Genomic DNA, 27698 nt, shown 5'->3' with positions numbered 1-27698 from the left:
ACAACAAGCCTGAGCCAACTGGTCAGCCAGGAAGGTGAACTGACCTATCAATTTTTCATTGATGCATTCATCTATGGCTCTGAATTCAAGTGTTGACAATACATAAAGTTTTCATTTTAATAAAGAGACTTCTAGCAACACCTCAGATACACAATTATAGACTCTGTAAGGTGGAGGAATGAGAGCCTTTTTATTAATAATGTCAGTCATTGCATTTACCTGGGGAAAAAAATCCATCTCTAGAACAGAAAGAGGTTTTCATGCCTTTTTATTAATATTCCATATAACAGTAAGGAACAACAGGAAACAAAATTCTGGTCTTCCAAAGCTAAGAAAATGTAAAATTATTTTTGGAGCAGGGGTATTAATAACAAAAAAAGTTAAGATTTTCAACATGCAAACTCCCTATCTTAACTAACAATGAGGGAAGGGGATATATTTCCCTGAAGTCACTCAAATTATCCCAAGTCACTCCCAGTTGGATCTCCGTCTGTTGAATGAATCTTCATCTTATATTTTAGTTATAAAGCTGTAACATATAATTAAATCAAAAGATATAAGTAATGCTGGGGTCAGAAATTTCCAATGATTCAATGGTCACAGGGTAACATTAAGGCAAGTGCTGAATAAAATGAGCATTTTAATTTTCCTGAAGCTTAAGACATGACGCAACCATATTTTCATAATCACTGTATTTCCTTTCTTTAAAACCTATTCATAGGCTAACTGCTTTCTTTAGACTTGGAAGTATATTTGATATTTATTTATCTTGGACTCCATTTTTATACTTTCTTTCAAAAACTCTAGTCCTTAAATTTAAAGCCACAGTAATAACTCACATAACTTCACAATCCCCTTGAATGCCCAACTCATCTTTCAGTCTTTCTATTCACAACCAATACTAACTTATCCCATCCCATGTCTGCAGCCAAGGTTTTAAAAATGATGGTATAATCCCCAGTAAACTTGTTTCTATATGTACAGCTCAAAAGATGATTTTTTTGCAAACTTTTTCATTCAGGATGATTAAATATGGCATGAAATTGTTTTATAAAAAATATGAATTACAACAATATAGATAGTTAGTTACATAAAGGGCTGGTGTCCGTTATAGGGGCATATTAAATAATGAAGAAATTATAATTGCGATTTTAGACATTTCTGTTATATATGCGAGAAGATATTGATCAAAGATGAAAAGAAAATGCTTAATACAGTCTTTGTTTTTATTTGGTTTTCCAGTGTTTATCAAACTGTTTTTGTGGTGGCGCACTTTTTGTAACCTAAATTATCTCAAGCCACACCACTATTCTACTAGCCACAAAACATTATAACTCATAAATGTGCTCAACTGCTCAATGGAACAGGACTAACAGAGAAGCCGTTAAAAAAGCAGATCCGAGATCAGACCTTGCAGACACAGCACTTCGCGAGCACTTTGGGCACACCTTTATTTGCTTCGTCCTTTTGCCCACCTCTCTCTGCCTCAGTGGCAAATTGAATGCCCACTATCCACCGACCATGTGACTGTCAACTACACACCCAGCCAGATGGACTCTAGCAGCCAGGAGACACATCCGAAGTGCTGTGACTGCAACATAGTGATCATGGAGTTGATTTTACGCCAGTTTAGTGCTGGCAGTTCTGTGCTGTCCCTTCGGTATTTTTTTATTTTTTCTCCAGCCGTCTGGAGTTTTTTTGTTTTTCTGTCCCCCCTGGCCATTGAACCTTACTCTTATTCGATGTTAATGTTGATTTATTTTGTTTTATAATTGTGTCTTTCATTTTTCTATTCTTTAATATGTAAAAGCACTTTGAGCTACTGTTTGTATGAAAATGTGCTATATAAATAAATGTTGTTGTTGTTGTTGTTGTCCTCCTCTGACAGGTCTCAACCACCTGAGGAGCTTGTTCCTTTCGGGTTTAGACCCAGGTTTACTACACTTTTATTTCCACAGTACACTTGGGAAGCTCTCAAGGCACAGCACTATGCCGCAGCACACTGGTTGAAAAACCCTAGTCTAGACTGACAGTAACACCAACAATTCCAAACTCTTTGTGGTCTTTTTCTGCAGTTGTTGTATTTCTGCAAAGACATGCTTCATTTAAGGAACACTCAGTTTTAATGGTCTTAAGTTTTTGTTGTGAGCAAACAGAAATGCATGTCTCAAATAACTCACTTTAAAGTGTGCTTAGTAATGAAGATACCAGAAGGGTGTAAACAAAACAATAGTTGTTAAATAGCAAGTGGATCTAAACCTGAAAGTCAAAGAAACTATTGTCAGTGAATGCAATGACAGATTAACTACGTGTTTTAACCTGCAATATTTTAAGTCCTGACTGCCTAAAGCCCCTTTTTCATAAACAATTAGAATTCTCAAGTAGTTGATTTTAAAATGACCAGAAGCTTGAATGTTAGCAATACCACAAAACCTTCTTAAATATTGTCTGCATTTATACTGTCACACACAGAGTTGCCATTGAAATGTGTGTCTAGCAACAGCGGACGTTCATTTTTGAGGCCTTGAAACTTGAACTGTTGTGAGGACCCCTTTGCAACCAGCAACATGGTCCAGGTAACATGTGAACATCTTCTTCAGTGGGATTGTTCTACGACAGATCACTAAAAAAACAATAGGATTTAGCTAATGTAACACTGTCTCACCTTTATTAGTTACCTTACTTTTCTAAATATAACATTTATTTTTGAGAATGAGTAACAAAAATATTGTATCGTTATGAACACTTTATTGAAAAAAATATCTAGATCGCTGTCAAGAGTGCTAACACATTGAAAAGGCAATCATAATGCTAATGTTATTCGTCTTTTCAACAGCTCCTGTTTTTTGTTACGACACAGCATCTACTGTTTCTATCTACCAAAGAAGATATCTTTATTATCTGTATTTTAATTCTGTGCAAGTAAAATTGTTATTATTTATTGTAATAGTATTATATGTATAGTATATTTTAAGGTTTTCTTAAGATTATTTGTGTAAATAACAAGGTATTGAAATGTTGTCCTTTAGAATGTCTGCAAGCAACGAAATATGCTTTCATTTTTTCAATTATGGTTAGCGTAAGATAAATAATTTTAAAAATTATTTTAATTTCTGTCATAGATATTAAGTGTTGTAGATTATTTTTAGTTATTTTATATGAAATATATTTAGAATGAAACATCCTGAATTTGAATTTTCTTTGTTTATGACTATCCTACATAATACTCTAATAACGTTTTAATTTTTAACTATTACTTTGTATAGAATTTCACTATGTTATTAATATTATTATTTAAAAAAAAACTCTTCTCTTACAGTAGAAAATAAAATTTTTAAGCATTGTGGACTAAAGTCTCTTCTGGGGTCACTCCAGGATTAGTGGCCCTAAAGCTTAAGCGTCATTAGTTTCATAGTAGATCCGCCCCTGAACAATTTAGAAAGAATCACAAGATACAAGATGAAGGTTTGGGGTATTCATCCCATATACTTGAAAAATAAGGAAAAACAGCAAACCAAGTATTCTTAACAGACTGAGCCCAAAACAAAACTGAGGAATATGAGACAATATGGCAGTTATATAGCGGGTTGGCAGGAAGGGTTGCGTTTGGAGGTCTGGAACTGGAAGTCATGTCGGGACAAGAATCGGAAGTGAGGTCAGGATTGGAACCAGAAGTGAGGTCAGGTGAGAAATCCTTTGAAGGGTCTGCAGAACAGTAAAGAGGGAAGACATTAGTGTGCATCACCGCTCCCTGGTCCGGCTACATATAATTACAGTTACATAAGCCCATCAGCTGCCTCCCATGTGCATGTGTGAGACATGAACAACAAGCATACTGTATATGATAACAACAATATAGCGAAGAGCAAGAGGCAAATCCCAAAATGGTGCCATAACGACGTCACCAACAAAACAATAAACAACAATAATCTGAATGATTTATTGTACATAATAAATAATTAGGAAAAGTCATTTTTTCAGACCAGAGAACTAAGATCTTAACACATATGACTGACTGGGGTACATATTATGTTTGTGATAATTCTTAAGAAAAAAATTTCTTATATTCTTATATTTCATATATTGTGTGCCTTTGACTTAGTGAGTGTTATGTGCAAGTTAAAAAATTTGGTTTGTTATTAACATCCCTATTGACTGTTTGAGTTGATGGGTGAAGGTGTTTCCAATAAAAATTCCTTCCTATAAAAACACACTAGGATGTCTTAAAATGAACATTATATATGTGCAAATGGATTACATCTCTTACTTTGTGCTACCTGAATTAACATCAGAAAGTACAAACATCTAATATAAATCTTTATAAATACTGATTCTTACAATTGATGTTTATAGTGTTTGTTTTTACAAGTGTTTATTGGCTACCTTTTTAATAACTTACAATAAAGAACTATTTATTTTTTAACTTCCATAAGTCTATGGATGTGGTTTTGCTGTGAGAAAGGCAACTTATGGGATATTCTTTTTTGGTAAGTCTGAATTTGCATATAGTGAATCAGATGTGCAAAGCAGTTTTGACTTGATGTTTGCCAAACACAATGTGCTGAGTTTTAAGCCAGATACAGCTGGTAGAAGGTAACAAAGCAAAAGAACATGGAAAAAATGTACAGTGGATAAATGCATGTTGCTTCAAATTTCCACAGTTCATGTGTGGCTTTTTCCCACTCTGTTCACAGTTAAAAAATGATGAAAAGGTTTTTTCTGCTCATTGAAATGTAGTTTTCATTTTTGTCCCATGGGGTTTTGTGCCATGTGCCAAAGCCCTGCTTATTTAAAAGTCTCCATTACATAGAATATACAAATCATATGCACTGAGGGGTGGAGCATCCACACATAGTATAAAAAAGTCAAGCATTTAAAACAATGCGAAAAATAAGAATTTCTGAATTTCATCTAAATGTTAATGTCATACTAGTGCTTTTTTCTAAATGCAAAATAAGAGAAGACATAATATTATAATGCCACATAACTAAATTAGAAGTAAGAGTGACTCATTGATTTGTGAAACTGGTTGGAAGAAAAACCTTAATATACCTGAGTGCACCTGGCCTGAACTTGAGAACCACTGTCTAAGTAAACATTAACTTTTCTGCCTCCTTTCTGTTGATGCTTCTGGTACATTACAATTACATAATAGTACAACTTTACAAAAGTCTAATTATACTAAAATGTCCTGTTTATATGTTTTTGAAGAATATTATTATGTAGTATACAAGTATGGGTCATTTATGCAGTTGTCCGGTTTAGTTGTATTTAGTTCTAAGGCTTTTTTTCTGGAACTACCGCTCTTTAGCCCAATTTAAAAACCAATGTTTATTACATTGTTGATTTGTTTAATGAAAAAAAATGTATGACACACAATAGAAAGCATATTGATTAGAGATGGCAGACTTAAATTGCTGGGTACTGAACCTTGAAATATGTTACAGTGTTCTCTGGGAGCCGATGAGTGATGGGAAAAAGTTGATTTCTCTGGCTGATAATTACCTTCTGCTGTGGGACTTGAAGGAGAGCACCACTAAAGCTGTGGTAAGACGAGTGATCCAATTATTTGATACCTTGCTAATACTGGTGTCATATTTTCAATAGAGACTCTATGATCTGTTTTAGTTTACCAGTTTTTCAGTAAAATTTTGATGTTTGTAAAATAGGTTCTCCCCAAAAAAATAAAGAGAAATGACAAGTAAAATAGATTCTGGTTTAGATTACATTCAGAAATTTTCCAGATTTTTTGGCTTAAAGCTACTCTCACAGAATTGATGTATTTAGCTAAGAAGGCATCACCACTGAGAGCTGCATAGATCAGAAATACAGTACGAATCATCAGATGGTCAGTGCATCCTTATAAACTCAGACATGATGCCTTTTGTTAGCAGGGTAGGAAACATGCAAAGTATTGAATCAAATTGAGATGGGCATTATATTAATATTAATTAATAATAATATAATATAATAATAATTAATATAATATAATATAATATATTAATAATATATAATAATATATATAATAATATTTAATATTAATTATAATAATACATTTTATTTTACAGACATTCTACATTTTAATATCCATATTTGATCATGTTATTTTATTTGATATAATAAGCAGAAGATAATACCTATTTTTATTCATTTAGACATTAGAGTTTTTGGTCACATTAAGTCCGTCAAATAGATAGCATTTCTGTGTATGGTACATGAGCCAGTCATTTTCCAACCCGCTATATCCTAACACAGAGTCATAGGGGTCTGCTGGAGCCAATCCCAGCCAGCACAGGGTGCAAGGCAGGACAAAACTCTGGGAAGGGCACCAGCTCACCGCAGGGCACACCAAGCACACGCTAGGTACAATTTAAGATCACCAATGCACCTAAACTGCTTGTCTTTGGACTGTGGGAGGAAACCAGACCACCCGGAGAAAACCCACAAAGACACGGAGAGAATATTCAAACTCCATGCATTGAGGACCCGGGAAGCAAACCCAGTTCTCCTTACTGTGAGGCAGCAGCACTACCACTGCACCACCATGCTGCCTCATACAGGAGCTAGACTTGTAAATTATTTTCAATTGCAAATAATGTTTTAAGGGTTGTATGGCGGTACAGCAGTTAACTCTGCAGGATCTAAAAGTCTAAGTATCATGTTAGAAGAATCAGCGTCTAAGGTGCCTTCCATAGTGATCACTCTAGCAAACTGGTTTATTAAAAAACAGCAAGTATTAAAAGTAATCATGAAACATGTGGTCAATGAGTTATTAAACAGAGTTTATACTTATTGGTCACCCAGACATGCAGACTTGATGGACACTGAAAGAAAGAATAGAATTGTTTGCCCCATCGTAAAAAGATTACATCTGTTTAGAGTAGTAACAGCATATTATGAATTAAACAGAAAATTAAATGAAAATATGTTAAAGTTTACAAATGAGAGGTTAACATTCACTGTGAAATTTTTTTTACATAATTTCTAAGTGATCCAGGAAACTACATGGTATAGATTAAATGGCCAGCAACCGGATAGTTTGTCTAAGCTAAAAGGACCCATTGTATAAAGAAATGCTTCCTGTTCAATCATAATGCATAGATGAAGGCATGGTGCAAACTGAAGTTCTTATTTTTCTCAGCCATTGAAATGCCTTTCACTATAAACATTTCCCTTACCCACAAAATGGAATACATTCACAAGAGAAAGGGACAAATATCATAGGAACTAGAAACTTCTGGGAAGTGTATAAACATTTAAACTAGATTGTGTGTTGGGAAAACTAAGGCAGATATAAAAAAAGCACCCAGGCAAGCCTAAAGTATAGTTGTCCAAAAAGGCAGTAAGTACCTCTATTCATTTAAAATGTTTATTCCTTAATGCTTGAGACGTTAGAAAGAAAATGTATGAACTAGAAATGACAGTATTGACTTGGAACTATAATATTGTAGAAATTACAGAGATGTGACTAAACAAGACTGATGGAGAGGAATATGATATTAGTGGCTATACGTACTTCAGGAGAGATAGACAAGAATGGAAAAAAGGACGTGTGGTGCTATGTGTGAAAAATAATATTCAGGCCCTTGAATTCAAGATGGGAAAAGGGAAATCATTGGAATCACCATGGGTTAAGCTAGTTAGGAAGAAAACCATAAACTTGGTTACTGGAGTTTGCTAAGGGGCACCATATTCTCATATTTCAGGCAATAGCATATTATTTAATCAAATAAGACATATGTGCAAGAAAGAGGATGGGTGATTTTTAACTTTCCAAAAATTGATTGGGAAGCCCCCATGGCAAAAGTTTGTTTTCTCACCCAGTTTGTTTCAAGTCCAACAAGTGATAACACCTGCCAAGATCTCATCTTTCAGAAGTACAGAGTGTGACAGATTAAGTGCTTTCTCGCACCCTTGTACCCTCGGACCACACGTCAGACACCAGATAAAAGTCCAAATAATTATTTATTATAATAATTATGTGCACAAAGCACGCTCCTCTCCACAATTCTCCAATAATAAATCACAAAAATACAATAAACCAATCCTCCACTCCCAGACGCTTAGCCACCCTGCCTCCCAACTCAGCTCGCTGTCTGGGAGCTCCCACAGTCCTTTTATATCCCCCGACCCAGAAGTGTTCCCAATCCAACAGTCCATAAGTCCTTATTCTTTCCGAGTCAGGGTAAACAATGCTTTTTCTCACCCCGGAAGCCCGTCGCTTTTCCTATGACGAACTTCCGGGTCATAGGGCACGAAGAACTCTTCGGTCCTCCCTGCAGCTCCCTCTCGTGGCCCCCATGGCATCCAGCAGGGTGGTGCATAAAAACTCCATTGTCCATGATGCCCTGCTGGTCTTCTGGGGACCTCCATTCTGCAAGGAGGGCTCCACCTGGCGGCTTGGGGGTATTGACCGGGATAAACAGCCGGCCATCCTCCACAAGAGTAACAAAAATTGAAGTTATTGATACTTTAAGCAACAGTGATCACAACATGGTAAAATTTAAGATCATCTTTAAAAACATAAAAATCATTAAAACAAAAATGTATAATTTATGAAAAGCAGACTTCATGGGGATGAGGAGGTATCTAAACACAGAATGGAAAAGTAAAAACTCTGCAGCTATAAAAGATAAATGGTGTCACTTCAGAGACCCTCTGATCCAGGTTTAAAATATGCATTTTCTGAAACTAAGAAAAAGACAAAAAAATGTACCAAAATGGTAAATAAGACCATTGTTAAATAGGCAAAACAGAAAAGATCACTGTACAAGATAATTAGAAAACAGCAAAATAATTCTGACTCGGAGGAATACTACAGCAAGAGATCAAAAACTCAGGAGAAATCAAACAAAATTACTAGTGAAGCCAAAACAAACAGCAGGGAATATTTTTAGTACTGCTGCACAAAAATAAAATAAATAAAACAGGATTTTAAAAAACAGTACTTTAAGAACAAACAAGGACCCAAAAGAAGAAATTAATAAAAATGAGAAGAAAATACGAAATGAACTGAACACATATTTCACCCAAGTGTTTGTAAAGGAAGAAACAACAGGAATGCCCCATGCAAAAGTTAAAACAGGAAACTCAAATGCGATTCAAGCCCTCGATATGCTGAAGAGTAACTAAACCCCCCGAATCTGATTGAATCTTACCAATTGTACTGAATGTAATGAAAGACATCATTTATAAACACTTATTAGGCATATTTGAACAGTTTGTTTTATAAGAGAAAGACCTCTGCTCAAACAGGCAACTACAATAGTTGACAAAAGTAAGGCATACAACATGATCTAATTATGGTGTCCTGTCCAGGTGTTCTTTCTGCCTTGCACCCAATGATTGCTGGAATAGGTGTCATATTTTGAATTGTTTTATTCAGCCAAATAATACATTTTTTCTCTTTAGGAATGGTCACTATATTTATTGTTTATATGAAAAATAAATTAATACTTGTCATTTTTTATTAAAGCTATTTAATATTATTATAATCTCCTATTAACACATCCATGCATCCATTATCCAATTCTTATAATAAAAAGAATAAAAAACTGCAGTTGTGCTCCAAAGGTTTAATATTCTGTTATATCTAAAATTTGCTCATGGTGCCTTATGCCTGCCTGAGCCATAGAAGACATGGTGGCTGTCAAAAATTTCTGGTAACTACTGACATTTAAAGGAAAACCATACTGTAACAAAATATGGTAGTAATGCTATGACACAAAGAATTTTTTTGTTTAAGTTACAAAATAAATCAAATTCACCTCTTTAAAGAAAATAATTAAATAAAATGTATATAATAATGATATTTCTAATAAATAAAATATTTATTTTATTGTGGGACATAAAGTTAACTATGTAAGAGAATCTTCATTTTAATATGTAAAATGTGTTTTATCCATATTTTCTCATTTTTGCACATTTTTTGTCAGTAAAACCACCTGCATCACTGTCTTAAGGTCAAGTGCATGCTTTGTATTTTAAATAGTAAAACATCTAATTGTCTTGCAAACTGCACAATGCCACTAAGTTTTTGTGCATACAGTGCATGGACATTTTTATCTTTACAAGTAAGTCTGCATTTAATAATGTAAGATTAAGATGATAATAATGATAGCTTGCAAATTTCATACAAGATGCTATAAAATACTAAATTAGTACAAGTGGTTTTATTAGGTATTGTAAAATATCCCAGATCCTTATTTTGCTGGATCATAAACAAATGTTTAATAATGGTTTAAAAATGTGTTATTTAGCATGTGCTTAATCTTCTTTGCATGGCAATTAGAATTTGTACTCTTCAAAGTCTAACCCACATGTTAACACTGTATAATGGATTTATATAATAGTTTTAAATATGCTATTTTTTATAAAAAAGGGAATTTTCTTTGCTAAAAGTGGATTTATTCATGTTCAAAAGTTTTTTTCGTCAGTAATATACCTGTTGCTTCACTAATTCACAATAGGCTATGGTCTATCATTGCCTCTGCAGCAGTTTCTATCCACTTGTATAAGTTTCCTACCTATCAAGTCCAGGAGATGTTAAGGGAATATATTGGAAATACAACATTTGTGCCTCAACATCTGTTTTGTTGTTAAGGACTAAATATTTAGATACCACTTTAGATACTGGAAAAAATGCATCTATTAGTCGTATACTGTTATGTAACAAGATATTAACAAAGGTTTCTTTTGGCCTTAATAACATTCACAAAGCATCAGTAAAGTGGTTGTTTATCCCTGCAGTTTAACCTACTAAAATAACTTCAGTTTAAAATGGTCAGAGCTGGATCAAATAATTTTACCATCAAGTCAAATGCCATACTACACAGGGATCGTTTACTAACATTTTTGAGTAGAGCTTCAGAAGTACTGACAGTAAGTTTTTAGCAGTTGTATACCAGCAGTGTTCAGTGCATATTGGCTGTCTGTTTGCGTGTACTGGCAATCTCCCCCAAAAATCCAAGCTTAGTCATTGATAAATCATGTCGTCTTAGCGTGTATTATGCCTCTAAAATCAAATACACACACAAACACCCACACCACTCCACAATCAAATGTTAAAGATTTAGGTATATCCAATTAAGGTACTGCATAACTATCTTGAGTTATAGATGAATTTTTGCTAGTACTAAACTAAAGTGTTGCCAGTATTTTATTCTCCTGTGGTTAGTTTTGCTTATGTTCTTCTGGTTTGATGTACATAAAACTGTTTAAAATTTATGCATTAGTACATTTCAGTGTCACATCTTATAAAATATTAATGAATTTGTCTTTTTGAAGTGACGAGGAAGGAAGCTGGCATTCACAGAGGTAACAAGAATGAAAACTGATAGGAAAACTAAGGCATATTAATGTATTTGCATTAGAGAGACAGTCATATAGGATTGCATGAGTTTGTAAGTGCAAGTTGGAAACACATTTTTGCTTCCTCAGTGCTAAGAAAGTAGTAGCTAAAGAAAGGAGTAGTTTTATAAGGAATCCAAAACTCAGATGATGAGACTAACGTGCTACCATTTTTTATTGTGACTGAATCATGAGGTGTGGGTCCCATGATGAGTCAAGTAACCAGCAACCATGTATAGACATTATAAAAATCATTTAATCACCCATGGAAAAACAAAATGATGTTTGTGGTAGAAATCAACATCTTAATTAAAAAAAGAAACGTATCCTCTAAGAGGACAAATTTGATAAAACCTTTCAGTCAGTAATCAGACAGGAGAAAGGCTTGTCCATCTCCATTAATTATTACTGTTCAGCTAATGCATGAACAGGCACTATTCGTATAGAGTTATGGAAGTTATTGGAGAAAAAGCTAGTTATCTGCTTCTGTACATACCAATTTCGCAAGCATTTCTATAGTTACCAATCTATGTAAATTGCTAAGTTACTGTTTTACTCCTTTGATTAAATTTATTGTTCTTTACTTTTCTCCTGTTCCTGTTTTTACTACAACTACAATCATTTTACCTGTGGGCTTGCACCGTCTTAGGGCCCGTCCTACAGGTCCCACAGGTTTCACTGTCTTAAAGGTCCTGCTGGTTGTAACCTATTCGCACATATACATGGCTTGCATCATCCTATAGCCCATCCGACAGATCTCACTATGCGTGTGAAGTGTCTTTCACTAAAAAACTCGATTCCTGTCCTATAGGGACCTACACTAAAAATCCTATTCCTCACCGTCCTGCAGTTCACTATTTTAATGACCAATTCCTATTTCAAAACAGAATTTTCACCTAGCTATTTCATAACTTTTTTGTTTACTGATACCTTTTTACTCTTTCTTTTAGGTGACCTATTCTTAGCGCTGCTAGCGAACTAATCAAGCCATTGGTACCCATCTCTATCCTAATTACACTAAAACTAACCCTAACTCTAGGCACAAAACATGCCTATGCTAACGACTTGGAGTCAAACAAACTAACTTAATCTCAGAAGAGCAAGTTTTTCTCCTATCATTCATGTTCGACGGTCTCATCCTCCGGGCATAAATGGGAACGAGATGGCCAGTCTGTAGAATGTTCCTCACCAGAGGAAAAGGACCTCCCACCCAATGACGCCAAAACTGTGTTAGAGGTAACAAGAATGTTATCAAACATATCAAACACAGAATCAAACATATTAATTAGAGAAAGAAACGTATCTTCTACTAAGACAAGTCTGATAAAACCCATTGAGTCAATAATCAGGCAGAAGAAAGTTGCTTATTGCATCATATAAGTACTTATCGGCAAATGCCTTAAAGGGAGCATCCTTCACAGCAGTCTGTTACAGCATGGTCAGAATGATTGGAGAAACAAAGGATAGAGGTTCATTTTATAAACTATTGAATTTACGTCAATCAATGCATACATTTTACTCTGGTTGGTTCATTGGTTTACATGTAAATTTCTTAAATACTAAAATAATACTCTTTTTTATTCATCATTAAATTCTTTCACGTGAAGCCTGAAAACCATGAGGACTGATTTAGATCATTTATGGTAGGTAGAATGCCCAGTGGGTGCTGGACTGTCTCGTTGACTTGGAACCCCTGCTGATTTTTTTTTTTTTTTCCAGCACTCTGCAGTTTTGTTTTTGTAGTTTTGATTTTTCTGACCTCCTGGCCATCAGACCTTACTTTACTCTTTGTTACTTAGTATTGCCTAATCTTATTTTTTTATAAACTTTTCTTTCTTCATCTTGTAAAGCACTTTGAGCTACACCATTTGTATGAAAATGTGCTATATAAATAAATGTTGTTGTTATTATTTTCTGGTTCTTCATACACCCTTTGGGTTGAACCAGCACCCTTGGAATTTCTGTGAATGCAACAACTTTCCATTCTGGTTGTCCCCAGGACATCTGCTGACGTCTTAGTCACCTTCTAGTCATCTTTCAGTACAATTTGTTGTTTATGTGGACTTTATCTGGTTTACTGAGATGCTTGAACAGGTTTCTGACAGCTATATTTTAATATGGAAAGCATATCAAAATACTTTATCCTAAACGACTATGTGACTCTTAAGTCTAATTTTTCTTCCACATGTTTCAGGTAGCAACAATAAAATAATGTTTTATAAGAATAGAATCCAAAAATGGACAAAGGCATAAAATTATACTTGATACTATTTTGACTTCATAATGACACAATCTTTTTACACTCAGAAATTTATGTTTAAATGATAATAATTTATTTAGTATTGGTTCCTGCCTTGTTCAGTTTCAGCCCTTCTGACATTTTGGTTTGGATTAAGCAGGTTTGAGAATTTTTTGTTAAGTGTGGTGAATTTTTTCCAGAATAATTTCTGTATTCACCACTAAAAATGTCCATTGAATTAGGTCCTTCTTGAGCTCACTTCTGTTGTTTAATTTTTATTTTCTGATTTGCTAGTTGAACACACTTCTATTTCTGAAGTTATTTTCTACCATATATGTCTAAAATACACAATGCAGAGAAGTGTTTTTAAATTACCTAATCCGGCTCAAAGGCATTGCTAAAATCAATCCATCAGAATTCTCTCAGTTAAATAATGAATCATGTACTCAAGGACACATGTGGAAATTAAAGACAGTTGCATTTAAGGTGGAAGTTAGAAAGTCTGGCTGAAATGTATAAGTCATATAGTTGAAGCGAAAGCCTTGACAATTTTTAAAAAGTGTCCGGCTAAAAGTTTGCAACAGCTTGGCAGTGAACTAGCCAAATGAACTTGATAACTGAATGGTCTTTTTTCAAATTTATTTTCTGGACTCATTATGAGTTCTAGTCTCGAAAGTACATTTTGGATTGAATTAAATTTAGGAGAGCGTTCTTTTGTGTAAAAAAGTTAGTAAAATTAATTATTTTTTTACTTACATCAAGCAACATTAAAACTCCAAAATGAAAAACTTAAAACATGATTTTGGATTTTTTTTTACAAATTTATTAAAAGTAATAAATTGAAATATAACACTGACACAAATATTCAGACATTTGAAATGTGGTTTAGGTGCATCCCATTCTACTGATCATCATTGACATGTTTTCAATTTTGATCAATTTAATTGATTGCACATGACTAGGAAAGGCACACACTATTCTGTATAAGGTCCCACAGTTGAAAATGTATATCAGCAATAACCAAGCCATGAGTTTAAAGGAATTGTCTGAAGTGCTTAGAGACATAATTATATGAACACAGATGTTGGCAGAAGGCTACAGATTTGGTGAAGTCTACAAAGATTCCTGCAGCATTGAAAGTTCCGAAGAGTACCATAGCCTTCATAATTCTTAAATGCAAGAAATTTGGGACAACCACAACTCTTCCTAGTGCAAACCACCTCACCAAACTAAGCAATTATGGGAGAAAGGCCATGATAATGATGAACTGTGATGGACACTCTGATTGAGCTCCAGAGAACCTGTGTGGAAACTTCCAGAAAGACAACCATTACTGCCATCATTCCCATCGATCATGGTTGAGGGAAGGTTGAACAGAGTAAAGTACAGAGACACTGTATCTTTAATGAAAACCTAATCCAGAGTACTCTGGGCCTCAGACTAGGCTGAAGGTTCACCTTTCAAAAGGACAATGACCCCAAGCAGAAAACAGACAACACAGGAGTGGTTTAGTGATAACTCTGTTACAGTGTTTTGCACTTGCCCAGCCAGAGTCCATATTCAATCCTACACCTCTGGACAGACCTGAAAATAACTGTCCACCAATGGTCACCATTCAACCTAACAGAGCTTGAGATGATCTACAACGAAGAATATCAGAAAATCCTTATATCCAGGTGTGTGAAGCTTCTCATATCAAATCCAAGAAGACTCCAGGCTTAAATTGCTGCTATAGATGCTTCAGCTAAGTACACAGAAAAGGGTCTGAATACTTTTGTCATAATGATGCTTCCATTTTTTAATTTTTTTTTTGTTTAAATTATTTTTAATAAATTTGCAAGCTTGAAATTCTGTTTTCACTTTGCCATTCTAGGTTATTGAATGTTGCTGTATGTGGGGAAAAATTAACTTATTGATGGACTTTAGGTACAACTTTTTTAATATTTAGTTAGAGATCTCCATTCTTGGAAAATTGTAACTAGTAAGTGTGTTTGGACTCATATCAACATTTCTTGCTTGATGTATAGTAGTGGAAGTAAAAATACATGCTTACCATCTGAAAAGATTCAAATATAACAAGCAGATAGTTAAATCTAGCAGCCTGACCTGGCACCTGAGCCCAAATACAATGCATCTGGCAGGCACTACTGCAGTACTAAACTATTCAATACAGTACAGTATATTAAGCATGAAAGAGCAAACTAGTAATTTTCCAGCATATTTCACTTACAGACTAATGCAGCCCTAAAGGGAAAGCACTTTATTTGCAATTGTTTTGCTCGTTTAGTCCAGTCAGATAAACTACCAGCTCAGCAATGCCCTGTGGGATAAAACTTGTAATATCTGAACATTTTCATTATGTGATTTTGACTTATTTTGAATCTTAAAAATGTTTTCAATGTAGATTTCTAGTTCCACAACACTTGAAGGAAAGGGGCAGCTGAAGTTCACATCTGGTCGATGGAGTCCCCATCACAATTGCACGCAGATAGCAACAGCTAATGACACAGCAATCCGAGGCTGGGACATAAGGAGCATGAGGTAAGTTAGGATTTTGACATTAATAGTCACTTGATCTCAAGTCATATTTTTGCAGCTTTAAGCAGATACTTATAGGTTGGTATACTTACTAACAATATTTTTAGGAGCTAGTCTTTTGCATTCAACTTGACATTATGAACTATAATCAGTTTTAATACAGCATTTTTATAAGGAAGCTAGTTAACCTATGATACTTGACCCATGTAGCCAGCTTTAACATCGAAAAGCATTTTCTTTATGTGATAAAATTGCTGCAGGGTTTCTGCCACAGGATGAATCTACAATGTTCAAAGGCCTTCTTGTATAATCAGAGGTTAAACACAATTTAATTAAATATACAATTCAATGTATTTGATCTGAATGCACAAAGTAATTGTGCCAAAAACTGGGCTAGTAATTTAACGTGTATTAATTAAAGAGAGGCCAGTGTCTTTGGCAAATTCTTCTTTTTGAAGAGCAGTATAAATACAACCATTGCAAATTCAGGGAAAACGTGTAGGCCTTTTTAGCTGGAGTCATCATGACTCCTTTTGCAATGTTTTTTCCATTTTAATAAACCTTAAGTAGAACAATTAGCTCAAAAATAGTTTTGCAGAATTATAAAGGGATTAAATAATTTGGGCACGGCAGTAGAAGACCCAAACACTAGCCTGCTCTCAACATCATGACTCCATTTGAGTCTCTTACTTTTCTTTTATCTTTGTTTCAAAAGTGACAAGTGGAGTAAAATGCTGCATGTTTCAGTGTTATTGTTTACATGTTTTACTGTTCTGTTTGGTTTATTACTTACTGTTAATTTTTTTGGAGCAGGCAGTGCTTAGTACCTTGTAGTTGTCCAGAATGCCCTTTCTGTGAGTTCTTTATCCTGATAAATGTTTTGATTAATTTGTTAGTAATGCTTAATTTCGCTTGATTTTTCTGAGACTATGGGGGCTGGTGGTTGTTTTTTTGAGGCTGTTCAGTCATCTCAGTGTTTTAGAGGAAGACCAAGTCAGAATGGGCATTTCAGGAAATTTTAGGATGGGAGCTGGACTTGTACAAGTGAAATAAAATTCTGATTGCTATCCTAATGTGCTGGTCAGCTTCTTCTCTCACTTAGTCCCGAATAAAACTCTGTGTACTTGAACTTATCCGCTTGGGACAACTGCTTGCCATTTACCTGTAAAAAGCAAGACACTTTTTTGGTAAAAGACTATAAGTTCAAATTTGAAGATACTAATTTTGTCCAAACTGCATCACACTCAGCTTCAAGCTATCCCTATGCTTTATATAAAGGTATCCTCAAGTCTTGGCATGGATTGTTATATGCATTAATAATAGAGCAACTTTGCATAGCTCGATAAAAATTCTGAGACTACTGTGGATTGAAAATAATAATTCAAAAGGGCTGTTTTTTATTTTAAATCTTGCATTCTTATAATGTGTACAGTATGTATAAGTACAGTAAATACAGTACGCCTCCTTTTTAGTGTTCATTGCAACTTCTTTTTGCTAAATACAAATAGTGTACTTTTTATTACTGTGAATTTAAAACAGACCATATGATGTGTCTTGGATGCCAGGGGCGATGACACGGCCGGGATGCCTTGGAAGACCGGAAGTGGGCGTGCGCCCATCTGGGACCATGTGGGGGGAAGACTTTGGGAGACACCCGGGGAGCTGCCGGAGAACAGCCGGCACTTCCGCACGCTGGGCGTGGCCAAGGGAGGAATGCCGGGAACACCTGGGGCTCATCCGGGAACTGGAAAAAAGGGGCCTTCTCCCTTCATTCGAGGCTAGAGTCAGGTGGAAGAAGGACAAGGCAAGAAAGGAGAGTGGAGGCGGCTTGAGAAGAAGGCATTTGTGGCCAGGACTGTGATTGTTGGGGTTTGTGCACTTTATTCTGGGTCTGAGTGACCAAAAATAATTGTAAATGGTGTATATAATAAACGTGTGGTGGTGAAAAACAACATGTCCGTCTGTCTGTGTCTGGGTTGGCTCCACATCTGGCGTAGTCGGCAGGATGCTCCGCCTGTTACAAGGCGGGGACCTGTAAGTAACAAAATTGTTGTGGACGGCCCAGCGCAGCAGAGGACCCCACCCACGTAAAGGAACCCCAAGGACCGCCAGGGGTCCACAGGAAGGCCATATTCCCCTGATGCGGGCGGGCGGCGTGCCTACCAAGAGTGCAGCGGGCTCCGAGGACCGCGTCGTTGCTGGAGGCGCCTGGGACGGCATGTCGTCGAGAAAGGCCACGCCGAGGAGGTGTCCTCGGTTTGACGAGTCCGGGGAGGTGAATTCCCTGCCTAGTGGCAGCCGGCCTATGGGGGCCGGGCGTGTTTTCATTTTTACAGGCAGGGACCTCCCGGATCCACGTCTGTGGCGGGCGCATGCCGGTCTGCGGGGCTTCGACAGCACGGCGGCAGCCGCGAGGGCTGCGGAGGAAGAGACGCTGCAGCTCGAGAGGCGCTGGCAACAACACGGCTGCCGGCAAGCTCGTCGCCGCCGCAGAAGCAAGATGGCCGCGGACCAGAAGTCCCTCCCCCTGATATGCACGCGATTGGACGGTGTGTCTTGTGTGCTCGCCAATGACCGTAGAGAGGCGGGCCCAAGGAATGTCCATCATGGGCAGGGGGAGTCCCGATTGGGCCAGAGAAGGAGGCCCACAGGAAGTTGTCGGCGTCGGAGACTGACGAACAGGTAGGCTCCGCACCGGCTGAATGCCTGTCTTTGCCGGCTGCTCTGACGAAGCCGGAGGCTTGCCTTCGGCCCGCAGAGCAGTCTTTGTTGCAGATGCTACGTGCCATCCAGGCTGAAGTGCTGGTACTGTAGAGGAAGGCGCTAAAGGCGTTTCGTTCGACAACGGGACGGCGCGACGCTGGAATCTCCAGCCGGAAGGGTACGGCGGAGACGGTAAGTACAGCTGACTCCATACAGCATGCAGGAGGGTCTGCTGAACATGGCTGTGATGCCAAAGATCAGCTTCGAGTAAGCAGCCCTCCGACAATAGGTGCAGCACAACGAGCTGTGCGTGCGGCGAGGGGGGGAGTCTGTGAGGACGCTGCCTGGACACGGGCTGCTGAGTGCCCCGGGTCCTAGCGCCCTCCGCCCCAAGTCGACCACGGTCTCGCGTCGCACTATAGGAAAGCAGACGGGAAAGAGGCTCTTTCTTATTAATAAGGAGTCTCAAACCGTCATGGCCTCTCAGAGTGGAAGGGGGAATGAGAGGCTGTGTGCCGATTCCTCTGACAGGAAGGGACGTGGTGCTGGATGCACCCGTCAGAAGGCTGGCCGCCCTCTGCAGGGGCAGAGGGAGACCTTCAAGTCAGCGGGGATCAACGGAATGAGGGCGGTCACATCGATGGATTCTCCAAGAGGGACACGGAACCCACGGAGAGGGTGCCGAACAGGCAAGTGCCGGGGTGTCGGATGGAGGGGAGAACGCTGCCAGTGCGTGGCACGTGGTGACGCCGGGAGAGGGTGTCTAGGCAGCGGTTCTGCCCCTTGTTTCCTATCTCTTGTAGGACCAGACCCCGGACTGGTAGTAGGGCTCACTTCGTCGGGAACCTGCCCTCAGGAGACGGACCGCCTGCAGGAAGGACTCTACGCTGGCGAGGGGGTGCCGCCATGGTTGCCGGAGGCCACGGAGGTGCGAGTGGCTCCTACCAAAGGGGCGCGGAATCCTCGGGGGGGGACCACAACCTGTGCGAGGCACAGGGGGACACCAATTGGTGGTGTCCAGGTGGCGTCTCCTCCCCTATCCCTGTTGGGTGACCCAGGAGTAGGACCCGCTTCGGGGCTGTGCTGCCCTTGCGGGACGGGCCGCTCCTCCCGAGTGGTCTTCGCTGGCTGTGGGGCAGTGTCGTGGATGCCAGGGGCGATGACCCGGCCGGGATGCCTTGGAAGACCGGAAGTGGGCGTGCGCCCATCTGGGACCACGTGGGGGCTGCCTTCCTGGTTGCTTTGGGGGCCACGGGTACAGGGCATGGAAGCCCTATCCTGTAGGGGCCCGTGGTCACCGCCAAGAGACGCCCCAATGCCTTGGGGACCTGTTGCCCCAGCACTTCCGCCACACCAGGAAGTACTGGGGGGAAGACTTTGGGAGACACCCGGGGAGCTGCCGGGAGGACAACCGGCACCTCTGCTGCGCTGGGGCGTGGCAGGGGAGGAAGGCCGGGAACACCTGGGGCTCATCCGGGAACTGGATAAAAGGGGCTGTCTCCCTTCATTCAAGGCTAGAGTCAGGTGGAAGAAGGACAAGGCAAGAAAGGAGAGTGGAGGCGGCCCGAGAAGGCATTTGTGGCCAGGACTGTGATTGTTGGGGTTTGTGCACTTTATTCTGGGTCTGGGTGACCAAAAATAATTGTAAATAGTGTATATAATAAACGTGTGGTGGTGAAAAACAACATGTTCGCCTGTCTGTGTCCGGGTTGGCTCCACAGATGGCAAGTATATACTTAAAAATACCAGATATTGGTGGTGAAGAATGAAGCATAACTTACTATGTATGGAATATAGTAATCCTTCTTTAGCTTTTTATACTGGGAGCACCGTAAAAAGGTCTAATAATGTAACTTTTCTTTTCACTTCACTTCATTTAATTTGAAATCTGCTTTTTCTGTTGAGGGTTTTGTTTGCTCTGTGCCAGAGTAGACCGAACAGGGCAATTTCTGCTGAAGATCATTTTTCAGCTGCTCTTGTGAAATTCCTGGAAATCTGAAGAATGAGACAGATCTAATGTTCTTGTTTATATATATATATATTTAAATAATTTTACACTTATATTTATATTAAGGCAATTCCATTTTAATTTTTATTTGTTACTGTTAGTTTTAAGTATATATTAAGTATATTTTTGTTTTATTTACATTGCTGTTTGGAATTAAAGTTTTATGTATATTCATTTCTGATTTGTTTAATCTATACACAGCATATATTCAGACCTTCTTATAGATTTGTAGTTTTTCTTTAGGTCTTTTCAAACAGTTTGTAAACATAATGACAGTTACCAACATAAATATTTGGTTGAAAGAGTGTGCCAGTTCATATGTGCTCTTTAAATTTTGTCCACATTGGTATGGACTAATGCTAAATATCATGAGGATATTTGCACAGAAATAAATATTATCATTTTATCTATATTATACTTTTACTGTTGTAGTCAACTTGATTAGGCCCTGTTTAAGAAAATGGTCTACCTCTTTGACTTGGAAAAAAAGACCTTTAACTGAGAGACTCACAAAAGATTGCTTATAAAAAGCTCTTTTGCAGTTCTCTGTGGAGTATACAGATGGGCCTTGTATAGTACATACCTAATAAAGTTCATATACATAATTAACATCAAAAGTCTGAGTTGAATTTAAGAACAGCTCAAAAATGGATAGATTATGTTAATTACCACATATGTGAATATTTGTCATTTAAAGAAAAGCTGCTGATTCCTGAAACCCTATGAGCAGATGTTTTGTGTATCATTCTGATAAGTAGAGAGAAAACTAGATCAGTTGCTCTGTAGAGCTTTATCTGGTAAGTTTATTGCTTTTTGTACTTTAAATATACACCATGAACTGCATTTCGCGTTTCTCATTTCTAAAAGAAAGACTGCTAAATTTGGAAGACTATTGTCTCCTTTTGTCATCAGTCTAGTTGAGTACTGCAAAGGATTTCACGATATTCACCAAAAGTCCAATGGCTAACCAAACTAGAATAATCTCTTTAATATCATTTCTTTGCTTTCTTACCTGAAAGTAAGATGGCCTCTGAGATGTAAATGAACTATCTGACAGTTAAATAATTCTCAAAAAACATTGTGTTTATAGTGACATAAAAAGAAACAAACATCAAAGGCCAAACCACATCAAAGAGTAATGATAATGCTGAATCCAGAACAGTTTAGCATACTGACTTGCAAGAAAATGGAATTTGAATTTTTAATCCAAGTGTTTCTAATTTAACAAAAACTTGTACACAGCAGAAAGTTTAACAAATGAATAATTCTACATTGTAGGAGAGTCAAAAAGAGAGTGTAAAATTATTTAATATGCCAACCATCCATGCTTAACATTTTAGTCATAGTAAACTTTAAAGAAAAGCTTTTATTGTCTATTAAATTAAAACTGTGGCATATATAGCATTCAGATTTTGGTAAAAAATAAAATTATAGAGAAAATTTCTGTAATATTCTTCTGACTCTTTCTCTTTTCTGTTAAACTCTGCACCCCAAAATTAAAGCAATACATTTTTTCAACATGTTGGACAAAAGATTCAAGCTCCCTATATTTCTGAAAAAAAATGCCAGATTTTTCATATTGTGGCAGTAATGCTATTCATTCATTAATTCATATATGTTCTAAACTGTGGACAAAATTACTTAGAAATTACTTAAAAACAGAGCTAACCGTACAAAATTTTGAAATTTAAAAAGTTTCCATTTAAATAGCACTGGCAAACTTTCAAAATCATCTGTCTTAAAAAAGAGAAGCATTCTGTGTGACCTCAAGTACTGATTAACTTACTTTTTATATTACCTTAATATGGACTATTTTAACTTCCATGTTTTCCAGGTTTACATATCCGATAGTTTGCCTGATGGCAAAACAAATACCCACTGCAAGGTATTCTAACACACAGACTCGAGCAGACTTCTTCATAGATTTAAACTCTTTTCTTTTCCACAATTTATTGATTTTATTAAAATAAAATAACATTTGATACAAGCAAGTCAAGTTTAACAAAACTAGGTTGGAAACAAATCAACCCCCACCCATGAGAAAGAGAGGTAGGAGAGCAGAGTAAAACGTCTTTAATAATAGTAAAAATATGTAAATAAATAAATGAATAAAAATAAATAGAATAAAAAAGAGGGGAGAGAATCTGCTTCCTTAATTTAAATGCTTATTCTAAAATGTTATTGATTAGATCCTACAAATTTTTGAAAAAGTTTTGTACAGATCCTCTAAGTGAGAATTAGATTTTTTTATAACACCAATTACCCACTGACTTAAAATAGGTGAGTTAGGATTCTTCCAGTTGAGCCAAAGTCTGCATGCCAATTGTGAAGTAAAGGCAATTACAATTTGTTTTGTCCTTCTCCACTTTCAGCCCATCTGGGAGCCCAGCAAACACAGCTGTTAATGGATTAGGAGGGATTGTAACCTCAAGGCTGTCTGAAAGGCATTTAAAGATTTTGCAAAATGCAAAAAAAACCATGTATTTTATGTGTTCTACTAATACAGTATACGTAACTAATTTCTGTGGACCCTATGCCTGAATATGTTATTCTTACTGTTATAAAATATTTTTAAAAAGGTGATATCCCTGTCTTTGGTGAAATAAACAAAAACTAAAAATGCTTCAGCTTCCAAAACAGTCAATAAAGTCCCCAAATACGTCTGATTAATTTGCTTTGCATACATTTTCTGACATGATAATTACTTTTTTATATATAGATATGAATTAACAATGTAATGCAAATGATAAAAGTACCAGCAGCTTACCATATAACGTAGTTCTGTTTACACCTAAGTGTGTTCTGAATGTGTTTTGGTAAATATTGGGGGAAAAAATGGAAGAGGAAAAACTTGAGAATCTCATGCCCAGAAATCATTTGGATGTTATTCTTGGAAAATAAAAAGTTGCAATAGAAGAATGGCCTGACATGATAAAATGAAGACAATTGATTTAAATATCATGTTCTGTTGTCAACATGGATTGACTTTGGATTAGAGCAAAACCCCTGCTCATTGCGGCCTTCCACCACTGAACTTGAGGACTTGTGAGTTAGTTGCTCCTTGAAAATTCAGTTTATTATTGCTGTATTATTAGTAAATGAATACATTATTTCAAAAGTTAAGATATATAACTAAGCTGTAAGTTTTACATAGATCAGGAGTACAACACCTACTCATATCACCCCTGTGTAGAATGTGTGCTCAGATACAACATGGTTGTCATTTTATTTACTACATTTTAGCAGAATGTTAAAATGTTTTATCTTTCCAATGTCTTGTCTCTGTGGTAGAGGATTGGCGCCTTTCTGACTTCTTGCCTCTAAAATTGCAGTCTACAAGCTATATACATTATGATTTGTTTTGTTTTGTTTGTACTTAACACTTGGCCTGCTTCTGAGCTTGCCTCTTCACAGAGGGAGAGAAACAGCTCCTTCTCTGTATGTCAGAAATCAGAGCAGAGGAGGTGAGTGTGAAGCACACTTTTGTTTGTAGCACTGTCTCCAGTGCTTCATTTTGCATTTTTAATTTAATGAAAGCAGGTGAAAAGTTGTTATTACATAACACCACAAAAGCAAGCAACATCACAGGCACCTTACACAGCAAACAAGAATAAAAATCACTTTCAAATAAATGATATAAAACAATTAAAATGCAAATGAAAATAAATACATAAAATTCAGAGAGATACTACAAAGAGCTAAAAAGTGTATCTTAACACATGTGGAATATCATGTTTATGTATTATAATGTTTATGGTGACTGGTTACTTCACATTGCTGCAAAATTAATTTATGGGTTAGGTTTAAAAGACATTTTGCCACTGAGGATACCAAGCAATTAAGTGTTGTGGAGAATTTCCCAATAAAGAAAACGTTTCACACAAAACAAAGTGTTGGGGACCGTCCCCATATATTGTCCTGAGGACAAAGTAGCAAATAAATGATCAAAAAGAAACCAAAGAGGTAATAATTGACAATGTTTATCAAGTAAAATGGCGTTTATGTACAGAGATGAATTATGGGAACAGGAAATGGTTGGCAGGAGGTGACGTGGCAACAGGAAGCGAAAACAACGTTGTTTGATGAAACCGGAAGTGATGTCTTTTTGGAGCGTCAGAAGTGATGTCCATTCATGATTTTGGAACCTGGAAATGTTGGTGACTAATTTTCCACGGCATTTCTGTGGAGAGAACAGATTTTGGTAAGTACCACGTGACAACCCTTCATCTCGTGATGTTTCACTCATCTTTAGGCTTTTTGACTGCCTCCTAATCGCACGTGTGTGACATCTTTATAAAGTTTTGTTTTCGTTTTTGTCATGTCTATGGGTGAGTCCTCCTGTCATGGACTGAAAAAAATTACAGGGCTTCTCCTGTCTTGCATCCTAAGCTACCAGAATAGACTTTTGTTTCCTACACTCATGCAGTGGAAAAGAAAATTCAGAAAATTAGCTAGATGAATGGCTGGATTGCAATGTAAACAGAAATGAAACAATCTCAGAATGTTATGCTAGACTTTAATCAATCTCATAAAATACCTCCACTTGGATGTTTTCACATTTTATTGTGTCACAACAGTGAACTAGTATTTAAATAAGGTTTTCATCACACCGCTCAGGTAGACCTTTGTATAATTCTAAATTGAAAAAATAAGATTTTCTTCTAAATTAGTTAAACATATCAAAGTAATCAATGACATACATATAAGTCAGGGGTGTTCCAGACTTTTTGCAAAGAGGGCCAGATTTGGTGAGGTGAAAATGTGTGGAGGCCGACCATTCAGCCTGACATTCTTTGAACTATTAACAGTAAATGCAAATTAACTGTTTTATGAAATTTTTATTGCAAATGGCATACTTTTCTTTTCTTCACACAGAACACAAATAAATCCAAACGTTTTTACCAAAATCACTCTGCCTTTCATATTTGAAGACTACATAAAATGAAGAAAAAGTCTGTCTGTCTTCTCGCACAAGTATGTAGCTCAGCATTTTCTTAGCAAATGTTCGAATCTCTTGGAACCATACCTTTATCCAGCTGCCGGTAAAAGTTGACAGGAGGGAGCAGTTGGTGCCGACTATAGCTGCAAAATCCTGAAAGCGCTGTTGAAACTCCTCAGCTAGAGATGAGATGTCTGTTGCATACCTCCTCATTTGCGCACTGATATTGTTCTGTGGAAAACTGGTCATTATTTCCTGCAGCGATGGGAAATGTGTGGTATTGGGCTGCGTTTGTGATAGGTGCCTTTGGAAAAGTAGCAGCTTGGTCCCAAAGAATTTGATGTGTGAATACAGTTGGCTTACCACTGCAATTTGCCCCTGAAGGCTTGTGTTCAGCACATTCAGATGTCGTGTTATGTGAACTAAAAATCCAAAATCAGCCAGCCAAGCAGGATCAGATAGTTCTGGCATCGGTTGTCCCTTTTTTGCCAAGAATTGCTCGATTTCCTGCCTAAGAGAGTAGAAGCACTGCAGTGCAGACTCCCGACTGAGCCATCTTACATTGTTGTGGTACACAACATCTCCGTATTCAGCCTGGATGTCAAGTAGAAACTGTTGAAACTGGCGGTGGCACAGGGGTTTGGAGCGAATATAATTAATAGCCTTTATCACTGGTTTCATAACATGATCATATTTCAGATGTTTGGCACAGAGAACTTGTTGGTGAATAATATAGTGGAGTTGTATAGCTTTGCCTTCTTCTTCGCTGACTTTGTTACAGACTAGGGTTGATAATCCACTTCGCCAGCCATGGCAGGTGCGCATCTGTAATAATCCCAGTGACTTTATTCCATGGTAATTTCATGTCATCTACAGTGGAACAAACAGAAACAGATAAATCTGTTCCTCTTGTTGGTCCTTAAGGCTGTGGAGGTCAAGTAGCTCTTCACTCACGTTCATTTCATTGTAAACTCCTCTCAAAAATATCAGTAACTGAGCAGTGTCAGATGCATCCGTGCTTTCATCGCAGGCTAACAAAAAAAAGTCAAACTCCACTCCTTTTGCCACTGTCTCTTAATATCAGATTAAACGTTTTCAGTTCTCCGTACCACAGTGTTACGAACCAGGCAAACATTGGCAAACTCTTACTTCTTCTCAGGACAAATTTTCTCCACCATATTCATCACACACTCTTTAATAAATTCACCCTCAGTAAAAGGTTTGCAGTGCTTGGCAATCAGCGTTGCCACCTCATAGCTCACCATTGTGACATTTTCATTTGACTCACGGGCTCTTGTGAAAAAGCGCTGCTGTGCCGTTAAAACAGCTTCCAGTTGCATCAATTTTTCGCTGCGTTCGTTTCCAGTTAGCTTGTCGTAGTACTCCAATTTACACTTATCCTGGAAGCGGCCAGGCTTTGGACATTCCTGATATAAGCATAACCCCCAGGAATATTACTTTTAGGAGAGATTTCTATCAGTGTTGCATATCTGGAATTTGGACCATTTTTCTTAGTAAAATTGCTTAAGCTCCATCAAATTGCATAGGGACTGTTTGTCAGAAGCAGCATTTAAAGTCATTCCACAAATCCTTATCTGGACAGAGGTCACTCCAGGACAATAATCACTTTGGTTTTATGCCACTCCAAGTGTGACTTTTGCTGTGTCTTTCAATTCACTGAAACAATATACTTGCCATGTTGCATTAATAATTGACTTCTCTGTTGCCCACAAGTACCACTTTGCAATTTTCCACATTAAACTGCATTTTGCAAGTGTTCACCCAGTTCTGAAGATTGCCCGGGTCTTTTTGAATTATTTTCTTATGCCATTCCTCCAATTGTAGTATCATCGCGAATTTCACAAATTTACTAACTATACTGGAAGTGGTGTTATTAATAAAAATCAGCAAAGTAACGGCCC

General features: G+C 37.4%; 1 protein-coding gene across 1 annotated transcript in view; it reads left to right on the top strand.

Annotated features, from left to right (window-relative positions):
* eipr1 (EARP complex and GARP complex interacting protein 1) overlaps positions 1–27698 on the top strand; it is an 86296-nt gene that overhangs the window by 33162 nt on the left and 25436 nt on the right. Inside the window, exons 5-6 of the mRNA XM_039748839.1 lie at positions 5448–5547; positions 15993–16129. Coding sequence (XP_039604773.1) covers positions 5448–5547; positions 15993–16129 — 237 coding nt within the window. The remainder of the gene's footprint in view (positions 1–5447; positions 5548–15992; positions 16130–27698) is intronic.

This window comes from Polypterus senegalus, chromosome 3 (genome assembly GCF_016835505.1).
Source record: "Polypterus senegalus isolate Bchr_013 chromosome 3, ASM1683550v1, whole genome shotgun sequence".
Lineage (NCBI taxonomy): Eukaryota > Metazoa > Chordata > Cladistia > Polypteriformes > Polypteridae > Polypterus > Polypterus senegalus.
This window is presented reverse-complemented; position numbering and strand designations above follow the sequence as displayed.